The sequence below is a fragment of the Sminthopsis crassicaudata genome, chromosome 1 (genome assembly GCF_048593235.1).
Source record: "Sminthopsis crassicaudata isolate SCR6 chromosome 1, ASM4859323v1, whole genome shotgun sequence".
NCBI classification, from domain to species: Eukaryota; Metazoa; Chordata; class Mammalia; order Dasyuromorphia; family Dasyuridae; genus Sminthopsis; species Sminthopsis crassicaudata.
The window spans coordinates 737743965-737769970 of record NC_133617.1 but is presented as its reverse complement, the minus strand read 5'-3'; the positions used below and the strand labels follow the sequence as shown (position 1 = coordinate 737769970).

At 55.5% G+C, this 26006-nt stretch overlaps 1 protein-coding gene across 3 annotated transcripts in view; it reads left to right on the top strand.

Moving 5' to 3' along the window:
• Positions 1-26006, top strand: part of PXK (PX domain containing serine/threonine kinase like) — a 50227-nt gene that overhangs the window by 6187 nt on the left and 18034 nt on the right. For 2 of the 3 annotated variants that reach the window (XM_074284254.1, XM_074284253.1), the window contains exons 2-7: positions 16357-16407; positions 17933-17980; positions 20937-21123; positions 24487-24564; positions 25255-25328; positions 25933-26006. The exon at positions 25933-26006 is cut by the window's right edge and continues 1 nt beyond it. In XM_074284254.1, coding sequence (XP_074140355.1) covers positions 16357-16407; positions 17933-17980; positions 20937-21123; positions 24487-24564; positions 25255-25328; positions 25933-26006 — 512 coding nt within the window. Of the gene's footprint in view, positions 1-12926; positions 12947-16356; positions 16408-17932; positions 17981-20936; positions 21124-24486; positions 24565-25254; positions 25329-25932 lie in introns of those variants that run through there. The other variant, XM_074284255.1, reaches the window with a different exon arrangement.

The window sequence follows — 26006 nt, the reverse complement described above, 5'->3', positions numbered from 1 at the left end:
TGCCTGTAGGAGGACAAGGGGAACTCCCTCCCACGTTTATATTGATTTTATCCACCTTTATGGGCGCTTGGATTAGGCCCAGTCATCAGAGGCCACATGTTCTTGCTGGTTGGAGGATTAACTGGAAAATCAATGAGAGCAATCTCGGGATGGGAAATGAGGGGATCTCACATTTTCCCCCCATTGAGTTAATGAGGAAATTGATATCTGATTGGGACAGTCAATATTGAAGAGCCCAGACTCCTGGAAACCACCAACCCCATGACTCTGGGCCCATCACAGAGCCTCTGCTTCCCCGCCTGTAAAATGGGGCTAATAACAAAGAGAGCGTCTGTAAGCACTTGGCGCAGTGCCTGGGACAGAGTGCCACTCCTCTGGTGGGGAACAAAGTTGGGGTGGATTAAAGAGATGCTGCTTCTGTGCCTGCAGAGGGGTGTGTGTGTGTGTGTGTGTGTGTGTGTGTGTGTGTGGTGGGGCCCAGAGGAGCCGGAGTGAACCCCCCCCCATGGTGCAGTGTCCACCCCAGTACACCAGCTAGCCAGGCGCCTCCTCCTCCTCCAGGCCCAGGGTCTGTGGGCCTCCAGACTTTGGAGGCGCCAGGTTGGGGGCTGGGTGGTCCCTTCAGGGTTTCCTGGGTCATTGCCCCAGAAGTCACACTGATTGTGGTAAGGCACACTGAGGGGAGGGGGGAGATAGCTGGCACCCACTTCAGGCGGGTTGTCACTTGCCCTGGCACTGCCCGGCAGCCTCAGTCTCCCCCCCAGCCACAGTGCCCATTTCCCCTGCAGTTCTTCCTCACTGGACGGCTTCACCTTGGAGTTCCTTACAGGTGCCCTCCTTGCCAAGTTGTTAAATGCCCCGGGGTATGTTAGTGGCTTCCAGATCACTGATTCTAACTGTGACCTGCATAATTTTCCAGGATTTCACTGAGATGTGGTTAGCCCATTTTCAGCAGTCTGATTTCCGGGATTTCCACCCTTGCTCCTGTGGCACAGAGCTGCGGGTTTCCCCCTTGGTGGCCTTTGAGCCCACACCTTCCTTGTTTGGGCCCTTTCCCAAATCTTAATTGGAAGGTCTGACGTGAGGCTCTTCCTTTGGGCTTGCCCAAGACGCTCTTCTGGGTTTTCCTCCTAGCTCTCATACCTGCCCAGGGCAGGGCCCAGGCCAGTGGCTTCTTTCCTTATAGGTAATCAGCCATTTTCGTCCACTCGAGTTTTCTTCTCTTTTTTTGCTTGAATGTGAATCGATCACTCAGTTGATCTCTTTTGTGACCAGGAGCTCTCCTCGAAGAGGCTCTGGAGTGGTCCGAGGTAGCCCCCTGTCTCCATCATCTGGAACACTGATCTCTCTTGGAGGAACCCCCTTTATTTGGTCCTTGCAGAGGGCAGCCTTTGTGTGGTCCCCGGGCCTGCTGTAACAATTTCAGGAACCTGCAGAGAGCCGGCCATCTCATTCATTAAAAATGGGATTCCTCCAGAGCTGCACTTCCAGGGCCTAGACGGTTCCTTTGCCGGAGCAGGCTGGATGCTCCTGGATTTGATAGAGGCAGATTTAAAGCATTAGGAACCACTGCCAGTCACAGGGAGGAGAAATGGAGATAAAGCACGTCGATGTCCTCCTGCCTCTCTTGGCAAAACCAAGAGAAAAGAAGGGGGGTTCTGAGGCCCTTCTGGTAGCATCCTCTTGTTAGAGGCTTTTCCCTCTCTGCACCAAGTTTCCTGCCAATTAAGTCTTTATCTGGTTCTCTTTCCTCCTTTTTGGGCAGAAGTCCTTGTTCCCATCCCTCTTTTATTAAGTGCCTACAGTATGCTGGGCACTGTGCTCCTAGAGGTCCTTGGGAGCCTCATAATCTAATGGGTGGGGGAGGGAACAACTAGCAAAGAACTTATAGCTAAGCCACATACAGAATCAAGTCATAAAAATAATGTTTTTCTCTAGGAGAGGGGGACTGGTGGAAGACCATTTTGGACTCAAACATTTTTAAAATGAATGTTAAGATTTTTTAAAAATGCAATTGGGAAATATTTCATAGAATAACTAAAAACTTTTTTTTTTGAGTGATAGTAAGCTTTTTTTATTGAAGCTTTATTTTCAAAACATATGCAAGGATAATTTTTCACCATTAACTCTTGCAAAACCTTGTGTTCCATCCCCCCCTCCCCTAAATGGCAAGCAATCCTACATATATATATATAAAATATAATTTTTTTTCTGACACAATTGGAATTAAGTGATTTGCCCAAGGTCACAAAGCTAGGAAGTGTCAGATGTCTGAGAGCTCATTTGAATTCAGGTCCTCCTGACTTCAGGTGGTGCTCTATCCATTGCACCCCCTAGCTACCCCACCAAGGTTCTTCTTTTTTTTTTATTTTTTTATTTTTATTTTCTCTGAGGCTGGGGTAAGTGACTTGCCCAGGGTCACACAGGCAGGAAGTGTTAAGTGTCTGAGACCAGATTTGAACTCGGGGCCTCCTGACTTCAGGGCTGGTGCTCTATCCACTGCACCACCTAGCTGCCCCATTTTTATTTTTAAGCATATTTTTTAAAGTAGCATTTACATGGTGCCTGGGAGGTGTTTTTATTCCTTTTTCACATTTGAGGAAACTGAGGCAGGCTGAGGTTAAGTGACTTAATGATAATCATTACTAACATTTATTTTGCACCTGCTGTGTGCCAGACTGTCCTAAGTACTTAGGATAATAACTAAAGTCTCAATTGACCTAACAGACAAGGTGCTATCAGGAAAGAAGTGCAAAGTGCAAACTGCAAAAAATGAGACCACATGGACCCTAACCAGAAGCCTCCGTCGCCCCCTGACCTCTTCTCCCATTGTCTGGGGAAGTCCAGGCTTACACGTTAAAAACAAATCTATCCAGATCGAAGAGAATACTAGTAAATAACAAACTCTTTACCTCCTAATTAGTTAATTAAAAGGAGAGAGAGAGAGAGAGAGACAGAGAGAGAGAGACAGAGAGAGAGAGTGTGTGTGTGTGTGTGTGTGTGTGTGTGTGTGTGTGTGTGTGTGTGTGTGTGTGTGTGTGTGTGTGTGTGTGTGTGTTGGGGGGGAATAGAGGGAAATGTTTATCTAAGATAATGGAACACCTGCTGCTTTTAGTTATGGCTCCACTGGTTAATGCAAAGTCTCAAGTCACAGCTAGGCCCTGGTCAAGGCCACATTCTAATGAGAGGACTTTACTCGGTCCTCTCAGTCCGTGTCCTTGGAGCCTGCCTGCCCTCTGCTAAAAATCCCCGCTTCTCTGTGCCAGGCCCCAGGTGGCAGGCTCCGGCGCCTTCCAGGTTACGCCGGCACAGATGTGTCTGAGCTTGCCTAGGCCGGGGGGAGGATCGCCTCCTCAGCCTCCCATTGCCCTCGCCGCTTTATCTACTCCCTCACCTGTTGGCTTCTGTTGTGGCAATCCCTTAAAATGCCCTGAAATTCTGCTTTGCTTTGGGCGGCTGATTCTTAGAAAGCAAACGAAAGACCTGACAGTTATTTCTCCATCTTACGAACGTTGGCCCATGATTCTAATCGTTGAAATCTTTTTCGAGCTCATTCTGTCACTCAGTGTGTGAACACTTCCTTCCAACAGCACGAGAACTTGACCAGTGTACCAACGTTCGGTCGGAATCGAGGGCAGTGCCAGGCCCAGGCTCATGTGCTTCAGGTTCTGCCCTGGAGATTAGCATCTGTGTATTGAGGGCTACTTTCTGGATCCACTTTTTATTTTTCCCTCAATACTATTTTATTTTTCCAAATACATGTAAAAATAGTTTTCAACATTCAATTTTGTAAGATTTTGCTCTAGTTTTTTTTTCTCTTATCTCCCTCCCCAAGACCGCAAGCAATCTGATGTAGGCTATACATATACAATACTTTTAAACGTCTCCATATCTGTCTTGTTACGCAAGAAAAATCAGACCAAAAAGGGCGGGGATGGGGGCGTGTGTGAAAATGTTATTATGTTTTCCACCTCAGTGTCCATAGTTGTCTCTGGGGCCCAGTTCTTTACCCGTCCTGAACCTACCCTCCTGCACACACACTGTGGTGCAGACCCCATTGCTCCATCTTTTTGGCAACAATAGCACAAGGTTTGCCGAATGTTTGAGGGCTCTCGAGGTGATTTGCCTCTTACCAAATTTAATTATTCTCCCACCTAACAACACGAGGTTGGGCTGACACGACCTGTTCTCTACAGTCCTGCTGGATTTTGGAAGCCATGATGGCCTCCCTGCCCAAATGTTAATTCAATTCAGCAAATATGAATAAAGCACCCATGGATGCTGGGAGCTGAGGGTACCGAGCCCTGCTCTCCCCGGCCCCTCCTTTGGTAATGATAAGTCCTGCACTTTTGCCAGTAATTTGTAGCCAAGTGAACCAAACTAGGTTTCGGACTCTCCCTTAACCAGGAAGCCCCACCATTTGACTTTGCCCGGTCCTGCGGGCCTCCCCCGCTGGGCTCCGTGACTTGTCTCAGACTGCCGAGGGCGCTTCGCATCCCACGCAGGGAGAGCTGCGGTCGGCCCACAGTGAGCCCTGGCCGGGTGCGCTTTGACTTGATTGGTGGCAGTAACCTTTGTATGGCCCACGACAGACAGTCCGCCACTTTCTGTCCCGGGAAAGGCTCCTGCTGGAGCTGCGTGCGCTCCGGCCGGGCTTGGTGGTGTGCTGGAGGATTTAACGATCAGCTCCCAATCCTGTGGGCCCGGAACGCTGCGGTTTAATCCGCTTTCTCCATCACTTAAGTCCAGACAAGCTCCTGAATTTTTAGCCCTTGTCTATTTCTGATATAAATGTCACCCTAATCACAAGTGCAGCCAGTGGGCAGGGGGGGGGGGTTCTTGGCCAATTAAGGAAAGACCGGGGCCAGGACCCTCCAGGAGGAGCCTGGAAAGTTCCTGAGAGGGGCGGGCAGACATTCAGCCCGATTCTGAGGGGGACAGACTGGTGCTCCCCCCTTGTAGTGCTAGGGGAAGGCTTCCCGGAGGGCTGAGAGGCGGAGGGAGGGGGAGGGGGATTTATTGCGGCCTTTCCACCTTTTCTAGAGAAATAAGGCCGGAGGACAGCTCCCTTTAATTAGCAATTAGAGTTTCCTGCCCAAAGCCCTGAGAGCGCTCGCTCCGCGCCGTGGGGCGGCGTTTGTGCGCGGGTGGGGAGTGACCCGTGACCTCCCTCCCTCCTCTGTCAGAGCCTCCTCCCGTCTCTGCGCCCATTCCCCGGAAAGGGAGACGACCACTTCGCCTGGAGCCTTTTTGGCGTCTTCCTTGAGAAGCTCTTGTCCGTCTGGCCCCGGAGCCTTTGCCTGAACTCGGGGGTGGGGGAGGGCTGCTTTAGTGCCCCTCCCCAACAAGGCAGAAAGAGAAATTTAAAAAGCAGATTCCCCGCGGGGGGGGGGGGGGGGGGAGGACCGTTGCGGGGCGGTCTGCGGGCTTGGAACTAGTCTAAGGTTCAGATTTGAAAGCTGCTATTTCCATACTTTCCACCTCAGGGTGGACAGGCCATGGGGGGGTTTGTCTTAGGGGTTCACCTTTTTCCTGTGGGGGGGCGGGATACTTAAGTACATGCGAGCATATACACGTGCGTGTGATCCCCCCTCCCCCCAGTTCTCTAGATCTAAGTCACAGAGAGGCATTTCTACTTGGCCACATTGATTCGGAAACTGCAGATGGACATTTTTATGTTTTATTGTATGTTTCGTTATTTTGCTAAAGTTTCCGGGGAGGTTTTAATCCGGTTTGAGCCACGCTTGGGGATTCTGTGGGGCTCCGCTCCCCTCTCCCCCGGCGGCCGCCCTGTCAGGCCTAGGTCAGAGGGAGACTTGACCCCCAAAGGCAGAGGGAGCGTCCCAGCCGGAGTTCCCTGTGCTAGCGGCTACCGCGGGCTGGGCTCGGTCCTTGCCCCGCGGAGCAGAACCAGAAGGACCCCGGCCAGGGCTCGCAGGCTTCCTGTCCCGGCTGCGGGAGCGCCGGCAGCGGCCTCGAGAAAAGGCTTTCTTTTATCTGGCGGCTGCAGTTTGAGTTCCCGGAGTCTCCCCCCCCCTTCTCCGTGCTCCCTCACTTCGGAGAAGGCCCCGGCTGCTGCAGACCTGGGCGCGGAGACCATTTCCTTCCGGAGCCCGTGGGGCCGCGGGCGCTCCGTCCCTCGGGACAGCTCAGTCACTGCCCGCGGTCCGTGACTCATTCTGCGGGGCCACTCTGCTCTAACATGGGGGGGGAGGGGGGTGGCGCGAGTCCTCACACCCTCTGCCGGGAAAGGCGGGGCCCAACGCGGGTGGGGGAGGGAGGGGCAGGGAGGGAGAGCGCCCCCTGCTTGGGGGCGGGAGTTTTTCAGGTGTTGATTGGGGCTGTCCCCAAAGTCTTAGGGCAGCTCTAAAGCCTTAAACTGCCCCGAGGCCGTGGGGGCTCCGTGTGTGCGAGCCCACGCTTGTGCTTTTGACTCCCCGTCACGGGTGCAGGTGTTTAAGATGGGCCGGTTACCTGGGCGGATGATGCGCCTGCGCTTTAGCTTTAGAGACACAGTCGGCCGGACTTGATCTCTCTTACCTAGTTTCCCCCACTACCCGTAAGGCGCCCTAGGAAGCTGAGCTGCTCTCATACCTCTCCCCTCCCCCATGGGAGACCCTCCCGCCGAGGTCCGGCCATCTGCCCCTGGGGCTGTAGTTATGCTGGCCCCGGGCACGGCGCACACTGACAGCGGGCTCCCACCCTGACACGCGTGGGGGGCTCTGCCCACTGCCAACGCTGAGCACGCCAAGGGAGCAAGCCGGGCTGCTTTCAAAAACCCTTCGCCGCTGTGAGACCCCTTGGGAAATCCCTGCCTCGGAGATGGAGCCTGGGGGGGGGGGCTCCCTCAGCAGTCTCCCCTCCCCCAGCACAGGTCTGGGCATTGAGTTCCTAAAAAAATGAGGGGGCAGGATTGGAAAGCACCCCCGCTGGGCGCCGCCCCCCTCCCTCCCAATAAAGTGCTCAGCAGAGGACTGCCCCCTTTTGGCCAGAATAGTCCCGATCCTTGGCCAGGGCCGGTGGGCTAAGGGCTGGAGATTCAGTGCCCCCACCAATCCCTGGCTCCCGCTCTCTGTCACTGAGAATCGGGCATGGAGACCGCAAGTGTGAAGGAGAGGGTGATGGAGACAGGAAGTGTGAAGGGGGGGTGATGGAGACAGGAGGGGTGATGGAGACAGGAAGTGTGAAGGAGGGGGGTGATGGAGACGGGAAGTGTGAAGGAGGGGGGTGATGGAGACAGGAAGTGTGAAGGAGGGGGTGATGGGGACAGGAAGTGTGAAGGAGGGATGATGGAGACAGGAAGTGTGAAGGGGGGATGATGGAGACAGGAAGTGTGAAGGAGGGGGTGATGGAGACAGGAAGTGTGAAGGAGGGGGTGATGGGGACAGGAAGTGTGAAGGAGGGATGATGGAGACAGGAAGTGTGAAGGAGGGGGGTGATGGAGACAGGAAGTGTGAAGGAGGGGGTGAGGGGGACAGGAAGTGTGAAGGGGAGGAGGTGAGGGGGAAAGGGAAAACAAAAAGAAAAGGGGTCTTCCCGTTGTACTGAGTCCTGTGGCTACCAAACCAACCAGAGAGCCAGTGTCTGCCCTCAGGTAGCTCACAGTTGCCTAGCAACCACCAGGGAGGGAGCCGCGCGGGAGGTCACGAGTTGCCATGGAGAATTGCTGAATCAGCTGGCCCGGCTCTTCCAGAACCAACCTGGTTCTCCCAGGAGCCAGAGCAAGAGAGATTTGGGCAGATGGCCAAATGGCGGCCGGATGGGGCGTGAGGGGTCCTGGTGTGCCCTGTCCACACTGAATGTTGAATAAATTAAGGTTTGGCGAATTACCATTCTGAAAACAGCAGATCGCCCAGTCGCTCTCCAAGCCCTTGGACTGCGTTCTTTAGGAGTCGGGGTTTCTGCTGAAGTACCGGGAGGGAGAAGGTGGTCGGGGCTTCATTGCTGGGAATAGAAGATGGAGAAATCTGGATTTACTTAAGAGAAAAGGCAGAGCCTTTGGAAGGTTTCGAGCTGATAAATACAGCAAAGGGGATGTTAGGAAGACGCATTTGTTTGTGGAGTCACTGGAAGACCTGCAGTAATTCCGCTGGAGCGTAGACCCGGAGGGCACGGAGGACCCTAGGCTTAGAGCTGGAAAAGTCCTGACAGGTCCCCAGTCCCATTTTACAGAGGAGAACACTGAGGCCAGAGTCATCACCTTTCTTAACGCCCCTCATTGGTAAAGTTCTGAGCTCCTCCTTATATGCCCCACACTGAGTACAACCCAATGATTCTATCACTAGGAAACCATTATTTGTTGTAGGATTAAATCATTGCTAAAGCAGATTTAACCACTGTCTCCTCAATTCCACTCAGTGCCTTGTTTCAAGTTCCATAACATCTCCTCGTGGGTCAGATCCAGCATACAGAATTAGAGAATTATGTCCATTCCCGTGACTTAGCACCGGGTGGGAATCCCCTAACAACTTACTGATGGCAAAGGGCAGAGAAATGAGGGTTATTCTCCCTGTGAGGTGCAAGCGCGGACTTCAAGGACACTGGAAATAAAGGGCTCATTTAGTAACATGGCTTTGCAAAAACGTGAGTTTGGGTACATGTTCTAAAGCAATTTTGGTTCATTGACATTTTTTAAGAGGAACGATTGTATTTACAGTTACAAATTTCTAAGAACTTGATAACTTGTGTGTTTTATTTTTTAAACAACTTTTCTAAGAAGCAAAAACCATGTCCTTCTACAAATAATAAGAAAGGAGTTTACAATCACAGAAACTAAATGTATGGAAAATATTTGGGCATTTTTCTGCCTCTCTGTTTCTTCATCTGTAAAATGGGAAGCTTGAGAGGAAAAGATTTCTCCAGTCCCTCCAGAGCCTAAGTCCTCATTTCCTGCCTCCTTCAGCTTAGGGAGGTGCTAAGGCAAAAGAAAGTGGGCAAAAGGCTCCTAGAAGTTGGTGGGGATAATAAACTAAACTGTCCTTATCCAAGCTCTGATAACCTCTCTGCTCACCCTAGGCTGCTTATCGGACAGCCATCCCTTATCTCATGGCACCTTAGACACAGCCTCTCTTCAGGCCATCCTCGTGCAATAAAAGGGCAATTTAAAAAATTGACTTCCTAGCTGAATGTAGGATTGAAGTCCCTATTAGCGGAAGGGACTGTCATTTCATTCTGAAAAACCAGAAAAGGCCCTTTGATTTTTCCTGTTCTTAGTACTGCTGCTTTTGTCCTTTGTTCCGGTGTTCCTGGAATTATAGCCTTTCTAAAACCATGAACTATATTTGCTGATTAGGCAGTTGCTGCATTTCCCTTCTGGACACCCCGGTTGATCGGCTGTTTCCTTAGACTTAAGGCTGAAGTGAAATCCATACTCGCCTAGTCAGTCCAAGTGGAAGCTTCTGGTCTGCCTAAGTCTATAATTATCTGGCTTGGGTCGTCATTTGGGAACTGGGATTCAGTCCAGCCATGATCTGTCGGGCCCTTTAAAGGTGCTTGTATGTCATTGAACAAAATGTTAGAAGCCATTAAAGGCCAAGGTAGTTTGGAACCTTTCTTCAGTTACTGTTCTAATAAGGGGAAGAGGGAGTTACACGGTGCTCTTCGCTGTAATTTGTGCTATTCCCATCACTGGCCGGTGCTACGAGGGCAGCCATTCTACTTAATGGATCCGGGCTAACTTCCCAGATAAGTCTTCTGCTGGTTGAACTGGAGGTTTGCCTTTGGAGTAGGCCGGAAAGGTAATGTTCCTATTGACCGTTGAAGAAAGGCGCTCTGGTGGAAAAGTCCAAAAAGTAGGAAAGAGGGAGAGAAGGAAGAAGAGAAAGAAAAATAAATGGTGGACTAGATGGATTAGAATGGATGTTCAGGCTAATTGGGTATCCACTAATAAGAGTCTGCTTTTTAACCCTTTATTTGCTTTTGCATAAGGTTGAAAGTTCACTGTTCTCTGACTAATTTAATCAATGTGATCCTAAAATTGAGTTCAGGGAAATTTGTAAGAGGGCCAGGGGAGGCTAATTGCTTCATTTGTCAGCCCAAATTAACTTACTTAATTTACCTTACCTAGGTTCTGTTATTTATGTCCATTAGTTAACATTCATTCTTGCCTTCCTTTAAGAAAATTGTTAGAACTTAATAGTTAGCTAGAACAAATAGTTTGTTAGAACAAATAGTTAGAACTTAAGGCATGGTTGGTGGAGTTGTGAACCGATCCACTCATTCTGGAGAGCAATTTGGAACTAAGCCCAAAAGGCAATCAAACCGTGTATAACCTTTGAGCAGCAGTACTACTACTGGGTCTCTTTCTCAAAGAGATCAAACAAAAGAGAAAAGGACCTAAATTTGCCCAAAAAAAAAAAAAAAAAGAGAGAGAGAGAGAGAGAGACAGAGAGAGAGCGCAGCTCTTTTTGTTGTGGCAAAATAATGGAAATTGAGAGGATGCCCATCCATTGGAGAATGGCTGCTCGAGGTGTAGTATATGAACGTAATGGAATATTGTGCAATTAGAAGTGATGAACAGGAAGATTTCAGCAAAGCCTGGAAGGACTTGTATGAACTGATGATGCAAAGTGAAATGAGCAGAACCAGGAAAATGTTACACACAGTCCCAGCAAAATTGTGTGATGATCAGCTGTGAATGAATGACTCGGCTCTATCAGCAGCACAGTGATCCAACACAAGTACCAAGCACTCCCGGAGGGAAGTGCCGTCCATAACTGATGGACCCTGCATGCAGATCCAAGCATGTTTTTGTGACTTTATTCTTTTTTTGTGCTTTTTTTCCCCTTTTGATCCATGTCTCTCATAGCTGTGATTAATGTGGAAATGTTTTGCACAAGAGCACGTGTATGAACTGTATCAAATTGCCTACCTACTTATTATTTTTAAATAATAGCTTTTTATTTTCAAAGTACATGCAAAGATAGTTTTCAACATCTGTTCTTGCAAGACCGGCTCAGGACTTAGGGCATTCCCTCCCTGGCCTTGTGAAGGTCAGGCAGCCAGGCTGTGGGTGTCAGTGAGTGGTGGGTGTGTCTGTACGGATTCAGGAGGGCCGGGCAGGCCCCAGACGGGCACAGGTGGCTGGCACGGGGTGCAATGAGCACCTCTGAGGGGAGACCCAGCCAATGAGGTGGCACATCCTAAGGGAGGAGAATAAAACCCAACACCATCTCCTGAGCCTCCACAGAAATGGCTTGGCCTGGGCACTCCACGGGCTTGTGAGAGGGTGGATGGGAGAAGGGTAGAGTCTCATCAAGGATGGAGGAAGGGTCCTTGGAGTCCGTCTAGCACACCCCCCTCCACCACACGCCCTGACCCAGCCCCTTTCCCCCATCATGTGCTGCCTCATTGGCTGCTATTCTTGTCAGAGGCGCTAACCACCCATGTTAGCCACCTGCGCCTGTCTGGGTCCTACCTGTGCCCTCCCAAATCCACCCAAGTAGAGAATCCCTTTCTCTCGGTCCCGTGGGCAGCCCTTTGTCCAGTTGGCTCATGCTCTTGTTCCCTGCCTGGGTCGTTTACCTTTGTGATTGGACATTTTCTGGACATTGCTTTTTGGACCACTTCTTTGGGGCGCTGGTTCTGGTAACTCCGGCAGCCCCGTGTGCCCACCTTGGGTCTTACTGACCAGCATCATCAGTGTATGGGATCAAAGGGAGCTGACTGGGCTCATCCTGAGTAGGAAGGAGAAAAGAGGCCTCCGGGGCACTGGGGGGGGGCAGGTTTGGGGCCCTGCTCTTGTTCTCTCTTCTCTGGTCTGTCCGTCACCTGCTGGTTTTGAATCTTTGGGGGATACCGGGGGTACAGGAACCTGGAAGCCGGCCCTCCCTAAAGGCCCCTTCCACAATTAGGACAATTGCCTTTGGCCTTTGTGCTGGATGGAGATGCACAGGGAAAGCTGCAGTGCTTTGCTTTGTTTTTCTATTTTGAGCCTGTTTAGAAGCAGCAGAAGGAGAAAAGGCAGGAAAAAGCACCCTGGGGCCCTGAGCCCACCTCCTGGCTGCTGGGAATTCCTCATCTGGGAATTCTCCCTACCAACAAAACCCCATGTCCAGTCCCGACTTTGAGCCTTTTAACGGTTGGACGTAGTGTTATCTGGTAGTGTGCACCTGTGGATTCGTGGCCCAATTGGGTCGGTTCTGAGCCGCCAACACCTCCCCATGGCTTTGACGGCCATTCCCAGCCGGTTCCTCCAGCATTTCTTCACCATCCTGGGTGGGGTGTTGTGCCAGGGGACGCCGGGCCTGGATAAATGAGCTTTTGAAGCTCCTCGTTCACTTGGCCCTGGGCGAGCCTCATCTGGAGTTCGCTTCACAAACTGGCCCCTGGTAAGGACTGATGGACGGCGGCTGATGTGCACTCAGTCCTTCCAGCGGGCCCCGCGTGGGCCCGAGAGCTCCCAGGTGGCTCCCTCGTGGTCCGCGGCCCTGAGAGGTGGGGAAACTTGTCTGAAGCCAGATTTGAATTCAGATCTCCCTGCCCCCCCAACCTCTACCCAGGGCACCCCCTAGCTGTCCATAGTAGTCTTTCTAGGAGGGAAGAACACCCCCAGCTTCGTGAACTGGAGTGGAGGCTCCCACCCTTCAGGAACGGTGTGTCCTGGGGGCCACCATAGGGCCCATTCTGGGCTTCTGCCCTCTGCCTGGCAGGTGTTCTGGCTCTGGTCCAGCTGCCTGAGGACGTGGTGAGGAAAGGAGAAGGAGGAAGGAGCCATCTCACTCTCACATACACACACACACTCTGCTTGTTCCGCCCATGTGGACACCGTGGGGGGCTGAGGAACCAAGCGTGACCCTCCCCCCCCCGCGCTGGTTTTCCAGTTTAGTGCTGTGCCGTCCTGCAGGGTGTTTACCTCACGCCTCATGGCCCCACATGTTGGGTCCGTTAGGAGATGACGGGTCCTCGGTTTCCCTTTGGGGACTTGGGGACATTTTGCTGTAGGATGGTGAGCTGTTGCCTTGAGCTGGGTGGGGGACGGGGAGACCCTCCTAGCAATGGGGAACACTTCATTTTTCCCGATGTTCTGGAGAGGAGAGACCGTCCTCTCTCCATCTTCTCACCCGCAGCAGGGAGATGCTCCGTCGGGGGCCCTGTCAGCCGCCTCTGGTCTCCCTGCCCCCATCGGACTCTACCTGGGGCTCCTGGGGGTCGGCTCAGGGAGGGCCCCCGCCACCTTCCTGCTGACGCCCCAGTTCAGAGGGTACAGAGAGGTTCCGACTGGGCCTGCCGGATGTGAGAAGTGAGCTGCTTTGTGATTCTAATGCACAGGCTGGGGTCGGAGATTCAGATATATTGGGGGATTGGGTCACTGCTTTCCCACGCTCTCATGGAGCCTGGCACGGTGCAGGCTCATAAACCGGTTTCTGATTACGCTGACACAGTGACTGCCATTGATAGTGCTATTGATTGATTACTAATGATGCCGGGTAAGTTCCCTTTGCTTGGTCCTCTGGGAAATTCTCCCAGATCTGCCTCGCCCACTTGGCGGTCAGTACCTGGGACTTCCTGGCGGGCAGGGAGCTCCCAGGGAGAGAGCCGCTCTCCAGAGGCAGATCGGGCCTGGGGGACCCGGAACTCTTGGGGCAACTTGCTCCCTGTTGGGGGTGGGACCTGGGGGTCCTGCCGGCTCCCAAGCCTGGCCCCCACCGAGTGCAGGCTTCCCTGTGCTCCCTGGCAGTGAGGGCCGGCCTGTCTTTCCAGAGCAGCCCCACTTGCCTGCCCCTTGGCCCAGGGTTACTTTGTAGCCTGAGTTAAGCCGCCCAGCCGCCAGCGAGGGCTCTGCCTGGTCACTCCCCCGGCCGGGCCCAGGGTTATCTGTGTTGGACCGGAGTCTGTCCCTGCACACTTAGGACCCGGCTCCGGAGCCGCCCGGCACTTTCTGTAACACGGAGGAGGCCCTGGCTGTAACTCTTGGGAGTCTCGGAGCACACAAGTGCTTGTGAACGGCAACATTGTTTCCTGTGGTGGAGATCAAGAAAACCGCCATCAGCCGGGCGGGCCTGTGTGCACCACGTGGTCAGTGTGAGACCAGGCCCTGCAGCCTGGCTGTGGGCTTTGGGGCCCCCTCCAGCCCCTTGGACCTGAGAGCCCCCCCACAATTCTCGGGGACTCTGTCTCCTTATCATTAGTAAGTAAACCGCAGCACTCCGGCCTTCCTGTCAGGGGCGAATAGAAGTGATGCTTCCAGCAGCGGGAGGTGCCGTCCCCACTTCCAGCTCATTGCCCTCATGACCTTGGCGGATGATCCCACGGGCCGGACCTTCCCCGCTCCGCTTTGTGCCCTGAGAGACGCACAGGCCCGCCGGGATGGTGGCCAGAGGCGGAGCATGCGGGAAGAGCCGGGGCTCCCAGGCGGCGCCTTCAGGTTCCCCCCTTTGGTTGCCTCATTCCGTCCCACTTGGACCCCTCCTATGGGCCGGTCAGGCCCCAGACCCTGACCTGCCTCAGTTCCCCATCTGTAAAATGCGCTGGAGAAGGCGGGAGCAAAGAGCTCCAGGGCGTTTGCCAAGAAAACCCCAAAGGGGGCCATGAAGAGATGGACGTGACTGAAAGAGTGAGCAGCAGCGCGCTCCCATGCTCCGGGGCGCTGGCCAGACCCTACAGATGGGGGGGAGGGGTCTTCCCACCTCCTCTTAGAAATGAGGGGAACGGAGGGGTCTTTGAAACCTTTCCCCCGGTCGTTGAGTGGTCCTAGGTGCTTGATGCACGCTTGAAGGGAATTTGCGGATTTTCCCATCATACATCTCTCTGCAGTGTTCCTGTCCAGCCTGCAAGCGGGCTCCGGCTTTGCGGTGAAGGAACATGCACTGCAGCAGATGGGCGGCCCGGCAGGTCCCTGCTCACGGTCTAAGTGGCCACGAGGAGGAGACGGGGATGGAGCTAGGGGAGAAGCGCTGCACGCCAGACTCCTGCCCCGCGCCCTCTGTACCCCTCAAATCTGTGCCGGGCGCCCAGGGGCGGCAAGCAGGGAGAGGCCGCCGGCCTCGGACTCCAAGGGCTTCTCCTCGGCTGTAAAATGGGGCTAACAGGCTTCCTGACCTCCCGGGGCGAGGAGGATTCAATGAGAGAGTGCTTGTAAAGGGCTCAGCATTGTGCCTGGCTTTAATAGACACTGAGTAAATCCTTCCTTTCCTCCCTTCCTCTCTCCTCCTTCCCTCCTTTCTGTCCTTCCTTTCCTCCCTTCCTCTCTCCTCCTTCCCTCCTTCCCTCCTTTCTGTCCTTCCTTTCCTCCCTTCCTCTCTCCTCCTTCCCTCCTTCCCTCCTTTCTGTCCTTCCTTTCCTCCCTTCCTCCCTCCTGTCTCTCCCTTCTTTCCCTTCCTTCCTACTTTCTTCTCTTCCTCCTTTTTTTCCCTTGCTTCCATCAGGCAGCTCTCCCAAGCCCGGGGATCGCTGTTGTATGTTGGCTAAAAGGGGGCTTCCATGCTAAAGTTCTCCCCAAAAAGGAAATCGCAGGCCTGACTGCCCCTTCCTTACCCAGAAATAGTCAAGTGCCAATTATTTGTGGTTCTTATTGTTAAAATACAATGAGATGCATTTAAAATGGAAATTTTGGTATCCTTCCAATGCTGAGAAGGGGCCGTAAGGGCGGGGAGTCTCTCAGCACTCCCCAGTTGTTCCAGAGCCGTTCCTCCGGCGCCGGTTCTGAGGTGGTTCCTTTTTTTTTTTTCTTTTTTAAGTCTGGGGTTAAGTGACTTGGGTCACACACTAGGAAGTGTTAAGTGTCTGAGACCAGATTTGAACTCGGGTCCTCCTGAATTCAGGGCTGGTGCTCTATCCACTGCGCCCCCTGGCTGCCCCTCTGAGGTGGTTCTTTGCAGGGCCAGGCTGTGGGCGCTGAGTTTCTGGGCTTTTTCTGCCACAGTTCTGCCTTTCCTATACTGACTAGATGGTAGGGGAGGGTGGGGAGGAGATAAGGGAAAGGGAAGTTTCCAGAAAGAGTCGCAGGTCATAGCGTTGGGTGGGGGTGGTGCCCATGTGGCTTCTGACAGAAAAGGGGAAGTTGGGGGGGGCCCTGTCAGAGGAGCAGGCCCCCGCTTTACTCTGAGCCCCTTGGGTTGAGGGGCCACGCGCTGGTGGGGCCCTGGGCGAGGAGCTGGTGGCGCAGTGAGCACTGAGCCTCTGGGACTGGGGGAGATCAGCAAGAAGCAGGTGCCAATCCCTGTGCCGTTAACGTCACAGCCGGGGTTTCTTAATTCTGGCCTTTTCGTTCCATTGGACGGATGCACGCAGGTGTCTGAACAGCGCGGACGTTGTGGACAAGTCTGCCCGAGAGGGCCCCTCCCCTCCCTGGCCCTGCGGCTCTGGAGTCAGTTATTGGGCTGGTTTTTAACTGAGTTTTTCCTGCTTCTTTTTCAGGAGTACATCATCCGGGTGCAGAGGGGGATTTCCATAGAGAACAGCTGGCAGGTAATTCTCCCATCACTGCCTGTTTCAGCTCGGGGAGGGCCGCCTCCTCCCGGCTGTGATTTGGGGGCTCGGGGAAAGTTCAGAGCTGGGCCCTCGGGCCTCCATGAGTAGCGCTTCCCCGCCTGGGCGGGAGGGGGGGCGCCGGGGGGGGGCGGTTACTGAGGGGGTTTTGGGAGGCAGGGAAGGAGGGGCCGGGGTGGAATCTGCGCCCAGTTCTCCAGGAGTCCGGTCCCCGTGGCCATTCACGCCAAAGGCCAGAAGAAGGAGCCTCTGCTCTCCTCCGCTCATCCAGGCCGGCCCGCGAGGCTCTGATTCTGGGGGGAGGAGAGCAGCGAGCATTCCTGTGGAGGCCGCCCCTAGGGCCCCGGGCCTGAATGGGAATGGTGCTGGGGCTCTCAGAGACAGAGAGAGAGAGAGAGAGAGAGAGAGACAGAGAGAGAGACAGACAGAGAGGAGAGGAGGGGGCCTGGAGAGGGAGCTGAGAGACCTGGCGTCGTGCAGAGGAGGGGCTGGGGGTCGGGGGCCTCCTCAGCAGGGTCAGTGAGTCCGGCCCGGCTGCGCCAGACCTGCAGCGTTGCCATGGTCAGAGACTCCTGTGTCTGTGGGGGCGGGGTAGAAACAGACAACTGTGGGTTTTAGTAAAAGTTTTTTTTTAATCTTAGGGAAAGTTTTGCTCAGAGTGGTTTCCCCTCCCTCACCAGAGGTAGATTCTTCCCTCTCTAGGCCCAGGGTCCCTCGCCTTCCCTGGTCACAAACCTCCTCCCCCAGCCCTGGGCTTGTTTCCCATCTCCCATCAGATACAATCCAGGTGTGAGGCCCCGGCCTCTGGCTCCGGCCTCTGGCCCCGGCCTCTGGCTCCGGCCTCTGGCCCCGGCCTCTGGCCCCGGCCTCTGGCTCCGGCCTCTGGCTCCGGCCTCCCCCGGATGTACCGGGCGCAGCGCATTCCTGTGTCCGACACAGGTGCCCTAATGTTCCCACAATGGCCAGGGCCCCTCCCTCGCAGGGTCCCAGGAGTCTGGGTGGGAGGACACAATGAGCCGTCCCACATCCTCGGGGAGGATCCCGACGCCCCTCTTGGCTGAGGTCCTTGCCCGCTCTGAGGTTCCTCGGGCCGCCGGCTGTTGCAGGCTCCCGGCCGCTTCCTCAGAACCCCTAGGGTTCCAGCGCACTGCCTGCCCCCTTCATTTGACCTTCGTCTCCTAGCGCCTTGACGCCCACGTGGCCTGGATGGACCGCTGTCCTTCCTATTCCTCCCTCCCGGCGCACCGCCCTCAGGGCCGGGGGCCTTTCCTCAGGACACCCCCTGGGACCTTGGGCTGTGGTTTCCTCCTGGAGCCGTGGGCTGCCGCTTCTTTCCAATTCTATAATGGAAGAATCCCAAACTGCCCCGGGGCCTCAGACCAGGACGGCGGGGAAGTGACCGCGGGGAGGGAGGGCTGGGGGTCGCCCCGCACGGGGCGGTCAAGCCTGGTCCGTGGGCCCGGTCGGGCTCTGCTGAGTCTCCGCACCTGTCTTGTCCCCGCAGATTGTGAGAAGATACAGCGACTTCGACTTACTCAACAGCAGTTTGCAGGTGAGCGCTGGGGGGGGGGATTGGGAAATCGCCCAATCTGTGGCGCAGGCAGACCTTGCAGCAGAGCTGCCCGGCACCCAGAGTGCAGCTTTCGCTGACAAATAACCGGCCATTTTTGTTCGAATTCAGGGCACGTCACTGGCACGCCGATAGACATTAATCACACGTGGTTCTGTTTGCCCGCTTGGCCTTCCAGGCGGCCTTTCCCCCTGTAGAATTTCTTCCTCCTTTTTTGAAATTCAATGCTAGAAACAGCCCCGGGACCGGGCTTTGTTCTCCCAGTTCTGGCCAGGGTTGAGAATCCGTCCGCAGACAGGTATCCGGCACTGCCGCGGCTCGGCGACGCGCGGGGCTCCAGGAGGGCACAGGGAGGCCGGCGGGCGCCAGGCAAGCTTCTGCTGGCCTCTGCTTCCGGCGGCTGCTGGGCCCAGGCTGGAAGTCGGTTTGCTGTAGCTCGCGCTGGAGCCTCTGGTTCTTGGGGAGAAGAGGAGCGATGCTTTGTTGTTGCTTTGGGAAGGGAGGGAGGGGAAGCGGCTCCTTGTTTCCGGGCCAGCCCCGGGGTCCTGAGCCTCGTGCTCTGCCTCGGACGAGCTCCCAAAGCTGGGAGCGGGCTCCGAGGAGCACAGCCGTCTCCTGGTTCTGGCCTAACAAGAGCCGCTCGGTCCAGGGGAAGCCAAGATGCAGCCTGTGACATGTCGCTGCTTCTTTGGGAGGCGCCTGAGAGAAGTTCAGTCCCGGTGCCGACCCCTCACCTCCCTGCGCCTCGGCTTCTCATCTGTCAGATGTGGGGGCAGACGAGCCCGGATCTAGGTGTTTGGATGTGTGACCTCACGTGTGGGGCACCCGGAGCCCCCGAGCCAGGAGCAGCGAGACCCTCGGCGATGCGGCCTGCTCTCGGGGCTCCTCCGCCCCATCCCGGACTTCTTCAGATAAAATCCCCCTTTGACTTTGCCCTTTGTGCCCCCGGGGGCGGCTGGCGCCTTCCGCGTCCCAGACCTGCGCCGCCTGGCCAGAGCCTCGGTTTAGACCGGCCACCTTCCTGAAGGACGGGGGGGGGGGGGGGGGGGGGGGGGGTGCGGGGGGGGGGAGAGAATCCCGTTTCTCTCTGAAAGGGGCTCGCCTCTGCCTCTGCTTTCCTGGCTCGTGTTTTATAAGCTTCAAAACGTGGAGATTTGAGATTAGCCAGAGCCGGAGAGCCGAGCTTGGGGGCAGCTGGGAGCTGGGGGATTCCCTTTTAGGGAAGATTTTTTTTTTCCCAAACAAGGAAAGCATTTGTGAAATCTAAGCATAAAACCAATTAAACTTAGATTTGCAGCTAATTTAAGCATAAAAACCGAAGGATTTTCGCTTACTCCCCCCGTGTGTCGTTTGCCCATTCATCTCTGCTTTCGGGTGGGTAGAATCCTTTGGCATGTTGGTAGTCTGGGTTGGACGGCTTCTCTGGCTGTTCTTTTCACTTCTTCTCTCAGAAATCCTTCCCCATCCATCCATCCATCTATGTATTCATTCATCATTCATTCATTCATCATTCCTTTACTTACTGACTAAAATGGTTAAGTGACTTGCCCAGGGTCACACAGCCAGGAAGTGTGAGCCTCTGGGGTCCTCCTGACGCCAGGGCGGCGCTCTCTCCCCTGGGCTCTATCCATCTAATTGCCCCCACATTTATTTTTAATCTGTTTTTGAAAACATGAAGTTAGCCGCTGTTACAAAACATGAATCACAAATGTTGCAGGATGCAAAATTAGGGAAGAAAATTGCATGAAACACTCTGAATTCTGCCGCAGCCACGAATGCTTTTTGGACAGTGTCTTGTACGGGCGGGTCTGAGTCCGGACACTGTCTGCGCTGCGGCGCGTCCTTCGGGGCTCGGCTTGCTCAGCCGGACACGCCTGATCCCCCGCGCGGCGACGAGGACAAAGGACAGCTGCGCGCCCCTGCCCCTCGCTTTGAGCTCACTGTGCTGCCTTTGTGTCCCCTTGGGCCCGAACAACCAACAAACTGGGCCAGACTTGTAGGAGCTGATGCAGAGGGAAAGGATGAATACCAGCCTTATTGTAAAAACAAATGACTTAGGGGCCACTAGGGGGCGCAGTGGAGAGAGCACCAGCCCCGAAGTCAGGAGGCCCCGAGTTCAAATCCTCCCTCTGACACTGAACACTTCCTGGCTGTGTGACGCTGGGCAAGTCACTGAACCCCAATAGCCTCAGAGGGGAAAACAAACAAATGAACAAATGACTAGGAAAGACTCTGGGCTCCAGCTCTGAGTGCAGAGCGGCTCCTCCCTCCGGACTGACCTGCGGGGGCAGGGGCCTGTTTTACTTGACTCTAAGTATGGTTAGTAAGGCTTTTTTTCTATTTCAGTGATTTCTAGGAGGTAGAGCCGGGTAGAAGGGGGACCAGGCAGATTTTTTTGTTCATTGAAAAAGATAAAATCTTGTTATTGATGCTCACCTATTTCTGTTCTTCACCTTCTGTTACCTCAGTGGGGCTCGGCTTATTCCGCTGCTCCTTCACGTTAGACATTTTTACTTATTCTGGATGTTGGGATTTTGCTGTTGCGATTACAGAGAGTACCGTCACCCATGGGTTTGCATTATTTTTTAATAAATTATTTTTATTTATTTAAATTTATTTTTTATTATTTTATTTAAAATATTTAAATTTTTAGGAATTATTTTAAATTTTATTTTTTAATTATGTAAAAATTTTTAATTTAAAAAATTTATTTAAAATTTTTTTTAAATTAATGCATTTTAAAAAATACAATTCATAGGGATTTTCCCAATAATCGGTCAAAAGAGGTGACTATTGTTATCACTAGTACTTCCGTAGCACGGCCCAGGTTTTCCGAGCACTTTCCAGAAGGAGGGGCTTGGCCACGCAGCGCGCCAGGCCCATAAGTCGGCTACGCGTGGGGAGGGCTGGCGCTGCGCTGATAATTTTTCTCTCCCAGATTTCAGGTCTGAGCCTACCTCTTCCTCCCAAGAAGCTGATTGGCAACATGGATCGGGAGTTCATAGCAGAAAGACAGAAGGGCCTCCAGAACTATCTCAACGTCATCACCACAAACCACATCCTGTCCAACTGTGAACTGGTTAAGAAGTTTCTAGACCCCAACAACTACTCTGCAAATTACACCGGTGAGTGGGAGGGCCCTAAGTCTGTGTGACGCTTCGAGGAGTCTGCGGGAGGACTTTACGAGGAGTCTGCGGGAGGACTCTCTGGTCACTCGGTGTTCATCTCATTGCGGAGGGGGCGGCTGCGCCCTTAGGGGGAAGGGCTTCACTCTCCAGGCCCGGAACACTGGTTTCTGTCAGAGCCGCCGCTTCCTGGCCTTGACTGGTCTGGGCGGCTCCGGAGCATTTCTGCTTACGGCAGGACCGGCTGCGGGCGCAGGTTGCCCCGCAGGCCGTGACGTAGGGGGCCTCGGGGGGCAGGACCCGGAGTCATTGTTCCGGGGACGGAGGCTTCGAGATGTCGGGACCACGTTTAGGCCACGTTGGGCATCTCCGCAGGACACCGAGGGGAGGACCGGGCTTCGTGATGGGGCGGCCTCCTTTGTGGCCCCTGCTGTCTTTTGTTACACCCAGTCACAGCAGAGCTGCGAATCACTCACAGTGGCGGCTGGCTGTGCCGTAGCCTCGTAGCCTCGCACTTCAGAGTACAGCTGTCACTGGGGAAAAAAAAGGCAGCAGGAAGCCCTCTGGCCCCCCTCTGGTCCCCCTCTGGTCCCCCTCTGGTCCCCCTCTGGTCCCCCTCTGGTCCCCCTCTGGTCCCTCCCTGGTCCCCCTCTGGTCCCTCTCTGGTCCATCTCTGGTCCCTCTCTGGTCCCTCTCTGGTCCCTCTCTGGCCCCCCTCTGGTCCCTCTCTGGTCCCCCTCTGGCCCCCCTCTGGTCCCTCTCTGGTCCCCCTCTGGTCCCTCTCTGGCCCCCTCTGGTCCCCCTCTGGTCCCCCTCTGGTCCCCCTCTGGTCCCCCTCTGGTCCCTCCCTGGTCCCCCTCTGGTCCCTCTCTGGTCCATCTCTGGTCCCCCTCTGGTCCCTCTCTGGTCCCTCTCTGGTCCCCCTCTGGTCCCCCTCTGGTCCCTCCCTGGTCCCTCTCTGGTCCCTCTCTGGTCCCCCTCTGGTCCCTCTCTGGTCCATCTCTGGCCCCCCTCTGGCCCCCCTCTGGTCCCTCTCTGGTCCCTCTCTGGTCCCTCTCTGGCCCCCCTCTGGTCCCTCTCTGGTCCCCCTCGGGTCCCCCTCGCTGCCCTGTGCTTGTCTCCTCGCTGAGATGGTCCGGCTCACACGCCAGCCTCGGGAGCAGTCCTCTGCCACGTCCTCCAGGCGCAGAGGTCCTGGTGAAACAGCCAGGGGTCGGGGCAGGTTCTGAAAGCTTGGAGCGCAGCGGCCTGGGAGGCCCCGGCCGCTAGTAGTGTCGTTGGGGGGTGCCGGAGCTCATCGGGAGGACAGAGGGCGGACCTGGCTGGAAAGGCGGCCGGGCAGCGGCGTTTGTCGGGTGCCCTTGGGCCGGGGGATGTTCCGGGGGCTGGCAAAGAAGCTGTCAGGGCGCCCCCTTCCCCTGAGGGAGGTGAGAGACCTTAGCCAAGGCCCGCGGCCCTTGTCCGGGAGGACCTGCCACTCTCCCAGGGGCCAGCCCCCTCAGCCGGGACACCCCGGGCAGCTCCTTGGTGAAGGAGAGCCGGCTCTGACCTTCTCAGCTTCCGGGAGAGTCATCTGCCCTCTCCCGTGCTCGGGGACATGCTTGTCTCTCCCCAAGGAGACGGCTGCGGGGAGGCGGAGTGACCTGGCGGCCTTCTGGCCCTGGAGAAAACGATAAGAAGGTCTCTCCTGTTTTCTGCCTGCATCAGAATTGGGAAATGGGGGCGGGGAGGGGAAGATGATAACGCTGGGTCCCAGGGAGCAGGAGCCCAGCAGATGTCTGTGGGGTTTCCGTCACCCCGTGGGCCCTTCTCGGCGGTGCAGAAAGGCTGCGGGTGACTCCCCCCCAAGCCAGCTCTGCCCCTTCAACGGCCCCCCGGTGCTGGAGGCCGTGCCGCCGCCCGGGGTGAGGCTCTGGGCAGTGCCTGCGGGGCTCCGGCCGTGCCCAGCCACCCGGGCCCTGGCAGAGGGATCCTTGAGTAATCCTTCCCTGAGTCATTCACACTTAAGTCATCCATTTGAAAATAGCAGCTGGTTTGCATTTAACCCGAGGATGGCAGCACCAGACCATTTTGCCCCGATATTAGTTAGAGGGGGCGGACGCTTGGGGCTGTTTCCAGGGAAAGCTGATGCGGTTTCTGGCACGTCGGCCGTCACGAGGGAACTAGTGGCCTTAGAGCAAAGGTTCGCGGGACGTAAGTGGTCCCGGAGACCTCTCCCTCGTGCCCCGTCAGCGGGCTCCGCCCGACCCGAGCCTCTGAGAGCGTGGCTTGCCCGGGGGAGGGGGGCCCTTCGGGGAAGGTCACTCCGTTATCTGGGGGTCAGTTCTGCTGTTTGAAGTTTTCCCTGGAATTTTGCTGATTATGGGAGGGAAAATTCCATATGAATGTGAAAGGTTCCAGCCAACAGAACCCTCGTGGAGCCTGAAACACCCCCCCCCCCGCCCCCGGCCGGCCCTCCCCGGTGCAGGAGCCAGGCAGGGAAGGACTTGCCAAGGTCATCGGGCTAGGGGTCAGCAGCAGCAGAATTCGAACTCTTTCCACTGTCACTCTGCCCGGAATGGATGATGAGGGGACTGAACTTGTTTTATTCCCCCAGAAAACGGAGGTGCAGCAGCTCCTTCTCCTTGTCCAGGGGGAGGGGAAAAGGCCCCTGCCAGAAGCAGCCAGGAGGCGTCCCCTTTTGGAGGCTGCAGGGTTTTCAGCGACCCCCTTCTGTGGCACCAAAAGCTGTGGTCCCGCGGAGCCGAGACGGGCCTCGTGTTCACGGAGCGACGCTCCAGTCGAGCTGGGAGCTGGGCAGCCCGGTTCTGGCTGGGGGAGCCTGCTCCAGGCCCGTGAGCCGGGCTCCCGCGGGGCAGCTGCCAGGGGCTTGTAGAGAGATGGCTGCAGAATGTTTCGGAGGGGAAGCGATGCCCTCGGGGCTTGTCCCAAGGGCCTTCTCGCCACTGCTGCGCCCAAGTCCGCTCGTCCAGCTCGGTCTGACCACGTCAGTGCCCTGCTGGGCAGTGCCCCTGCCTGCAGGGCCCCCTGTAACACGTGACCTGGCGTCTAAGGCCCCCCTGTAACTGGGGACCTGGCATTGAAAGAGCAAGGCCTGCAGTGCAGTTTCACTTGTAGGCGGGTTCCTTTGGCCAGGTGAGAGGCAGGGGCTTCCCTTCTCCGGGGCCAGTTCCCGGGTGTGACCGGGCACGTGTGAGCCTCGGTTTCCCCTTTTCAGCGTGGAGGCGGTGAGAGGGACCCTTGCATCTCCTGTCCACCGAGGGGGCCTCGAGACCCCGCGAGCTTTAAAATGAAAACGAATGCGAGAAAGTCCGCGTTTGTGTCGCGGCCGGTGTCCCTAAGGGCCTTTCAATCTCTTTGCAGAAATTGCCTTGCAGCAGGTGTCCATGTTCTTCCGATCGGAGCCAAAGTGGGAGGTGGTGGAGCCCTTGAAAGACATAGGTGAGAAGCGCTGGGGCGGGGCCCCTCTGGGAGCGGGGCTGCTGCGGGCGCCAGAAAAAACCATGGACACAAAGGAGGCAGTTACTTAAATTTTAATAACAGTCCCATAATCTTAACAAGCTAAAAACGTCCAAATGCCTTCAAATGTCCAATTAAAAAAAAGTTTATTACAGCTTTTATTTATTTATTTATCATTACAGCTTTTTATTTAGAAATCATGCACGGGTAATTTCCAACACGGACCCTTGCAAGGCCTTCTGTTCCCTCCTTCCCCCCCTCCCCCAGCTGGCAGATAATCCATTACGTGCTGAATACGTTCAAGGACGTGTTAGATCCAACATGTGCACACACATCCACACATTTATTTTGCTGCACAAGAAAAATCCAATTTTTAAAAACACGGTAGTTCACAGCTCCCAAATTCAAGGCTCTGCCCCAGCCCAGCTCCCCGGCGGGGCTGCCGCTCACGGGCGCCCCCAGAGGGCCCCGCCAAGCCCTCTGTTCTCCGGGTGACCTTCCGGACCCCCTGGAGATGGGGGAGGACTGAAGGCCTTCCCTTAAAAACAAAAATTAATAAGGGGATAAAATCGGCATTAATCGTCCCAAACAACGCTGCATGTTGCTGCCCTGCGCGTCTCTGCTTCTTCCTCTTGAGAAAAGCTCCTTGTAACGGTCGCTCTGCTCCCGCAGGCTGGAGGATCCGGAAGAGGTACTTCCTAATGAAGGTTAAGAACCAGCCAAAGGAGCGCCTGGTGCTCAGCTGGGTACGTGGCTCGCTCTGCCAGGCGGGCGGCTGTGGGACGCTCCGCGGGCGCCGTGTTGCCTTCTCAGCCCCTGAAATCAGTTCATTCACGACTTATTCCAAGCCATTTTTATCTGATTTGGAGGCAAAACGGGTTTCCCACAAATAACGTTTTGGAAGTCTGCCTCGGACCCTTGACCCGTGTCCCCTGGAGGTTTCAGAGCCCGGACCTCGAGGTCATCCGCCCAGCTCGCTCCTCCTACCAGCGAGGCCCCGAGAGCGGAACGGACGGCTCCAAGCCGCCCTCTCTCCCCCCGGCTTTTGCACTGAGTGCCCCGTGGCCTGGGGCTCATGGGGTACCCCGGGGAGGGGGAGGCTTGTAGGGGTCAAAGGAAATGACCGGGCTCGTTCCCAGCGTCTCCCGCCTCCCTGCCCTTGATGGGGTGGCCGAGGAGGAGCAGCGGGCGTCATTTTGGCCGGCTCCCGGTGATCGGAGAGGGCAGGCGGGTCCCGGGGGCTTTTCCAGGAGACGCCGGGATGCCAAACACCGCCCTGCCCGCGCGGTTCTTGGGGTCCCAGTGAGGCCCCGGAAGCCTCCGACATCTCCGTGTCTTCTGCCCCTCCAGGCTGACCTTGGCCCTGACAAGCACCTCTCAGACAAGGACTTCCAGTGGATCGTCAAACTCCTTCCTTCCTGCTT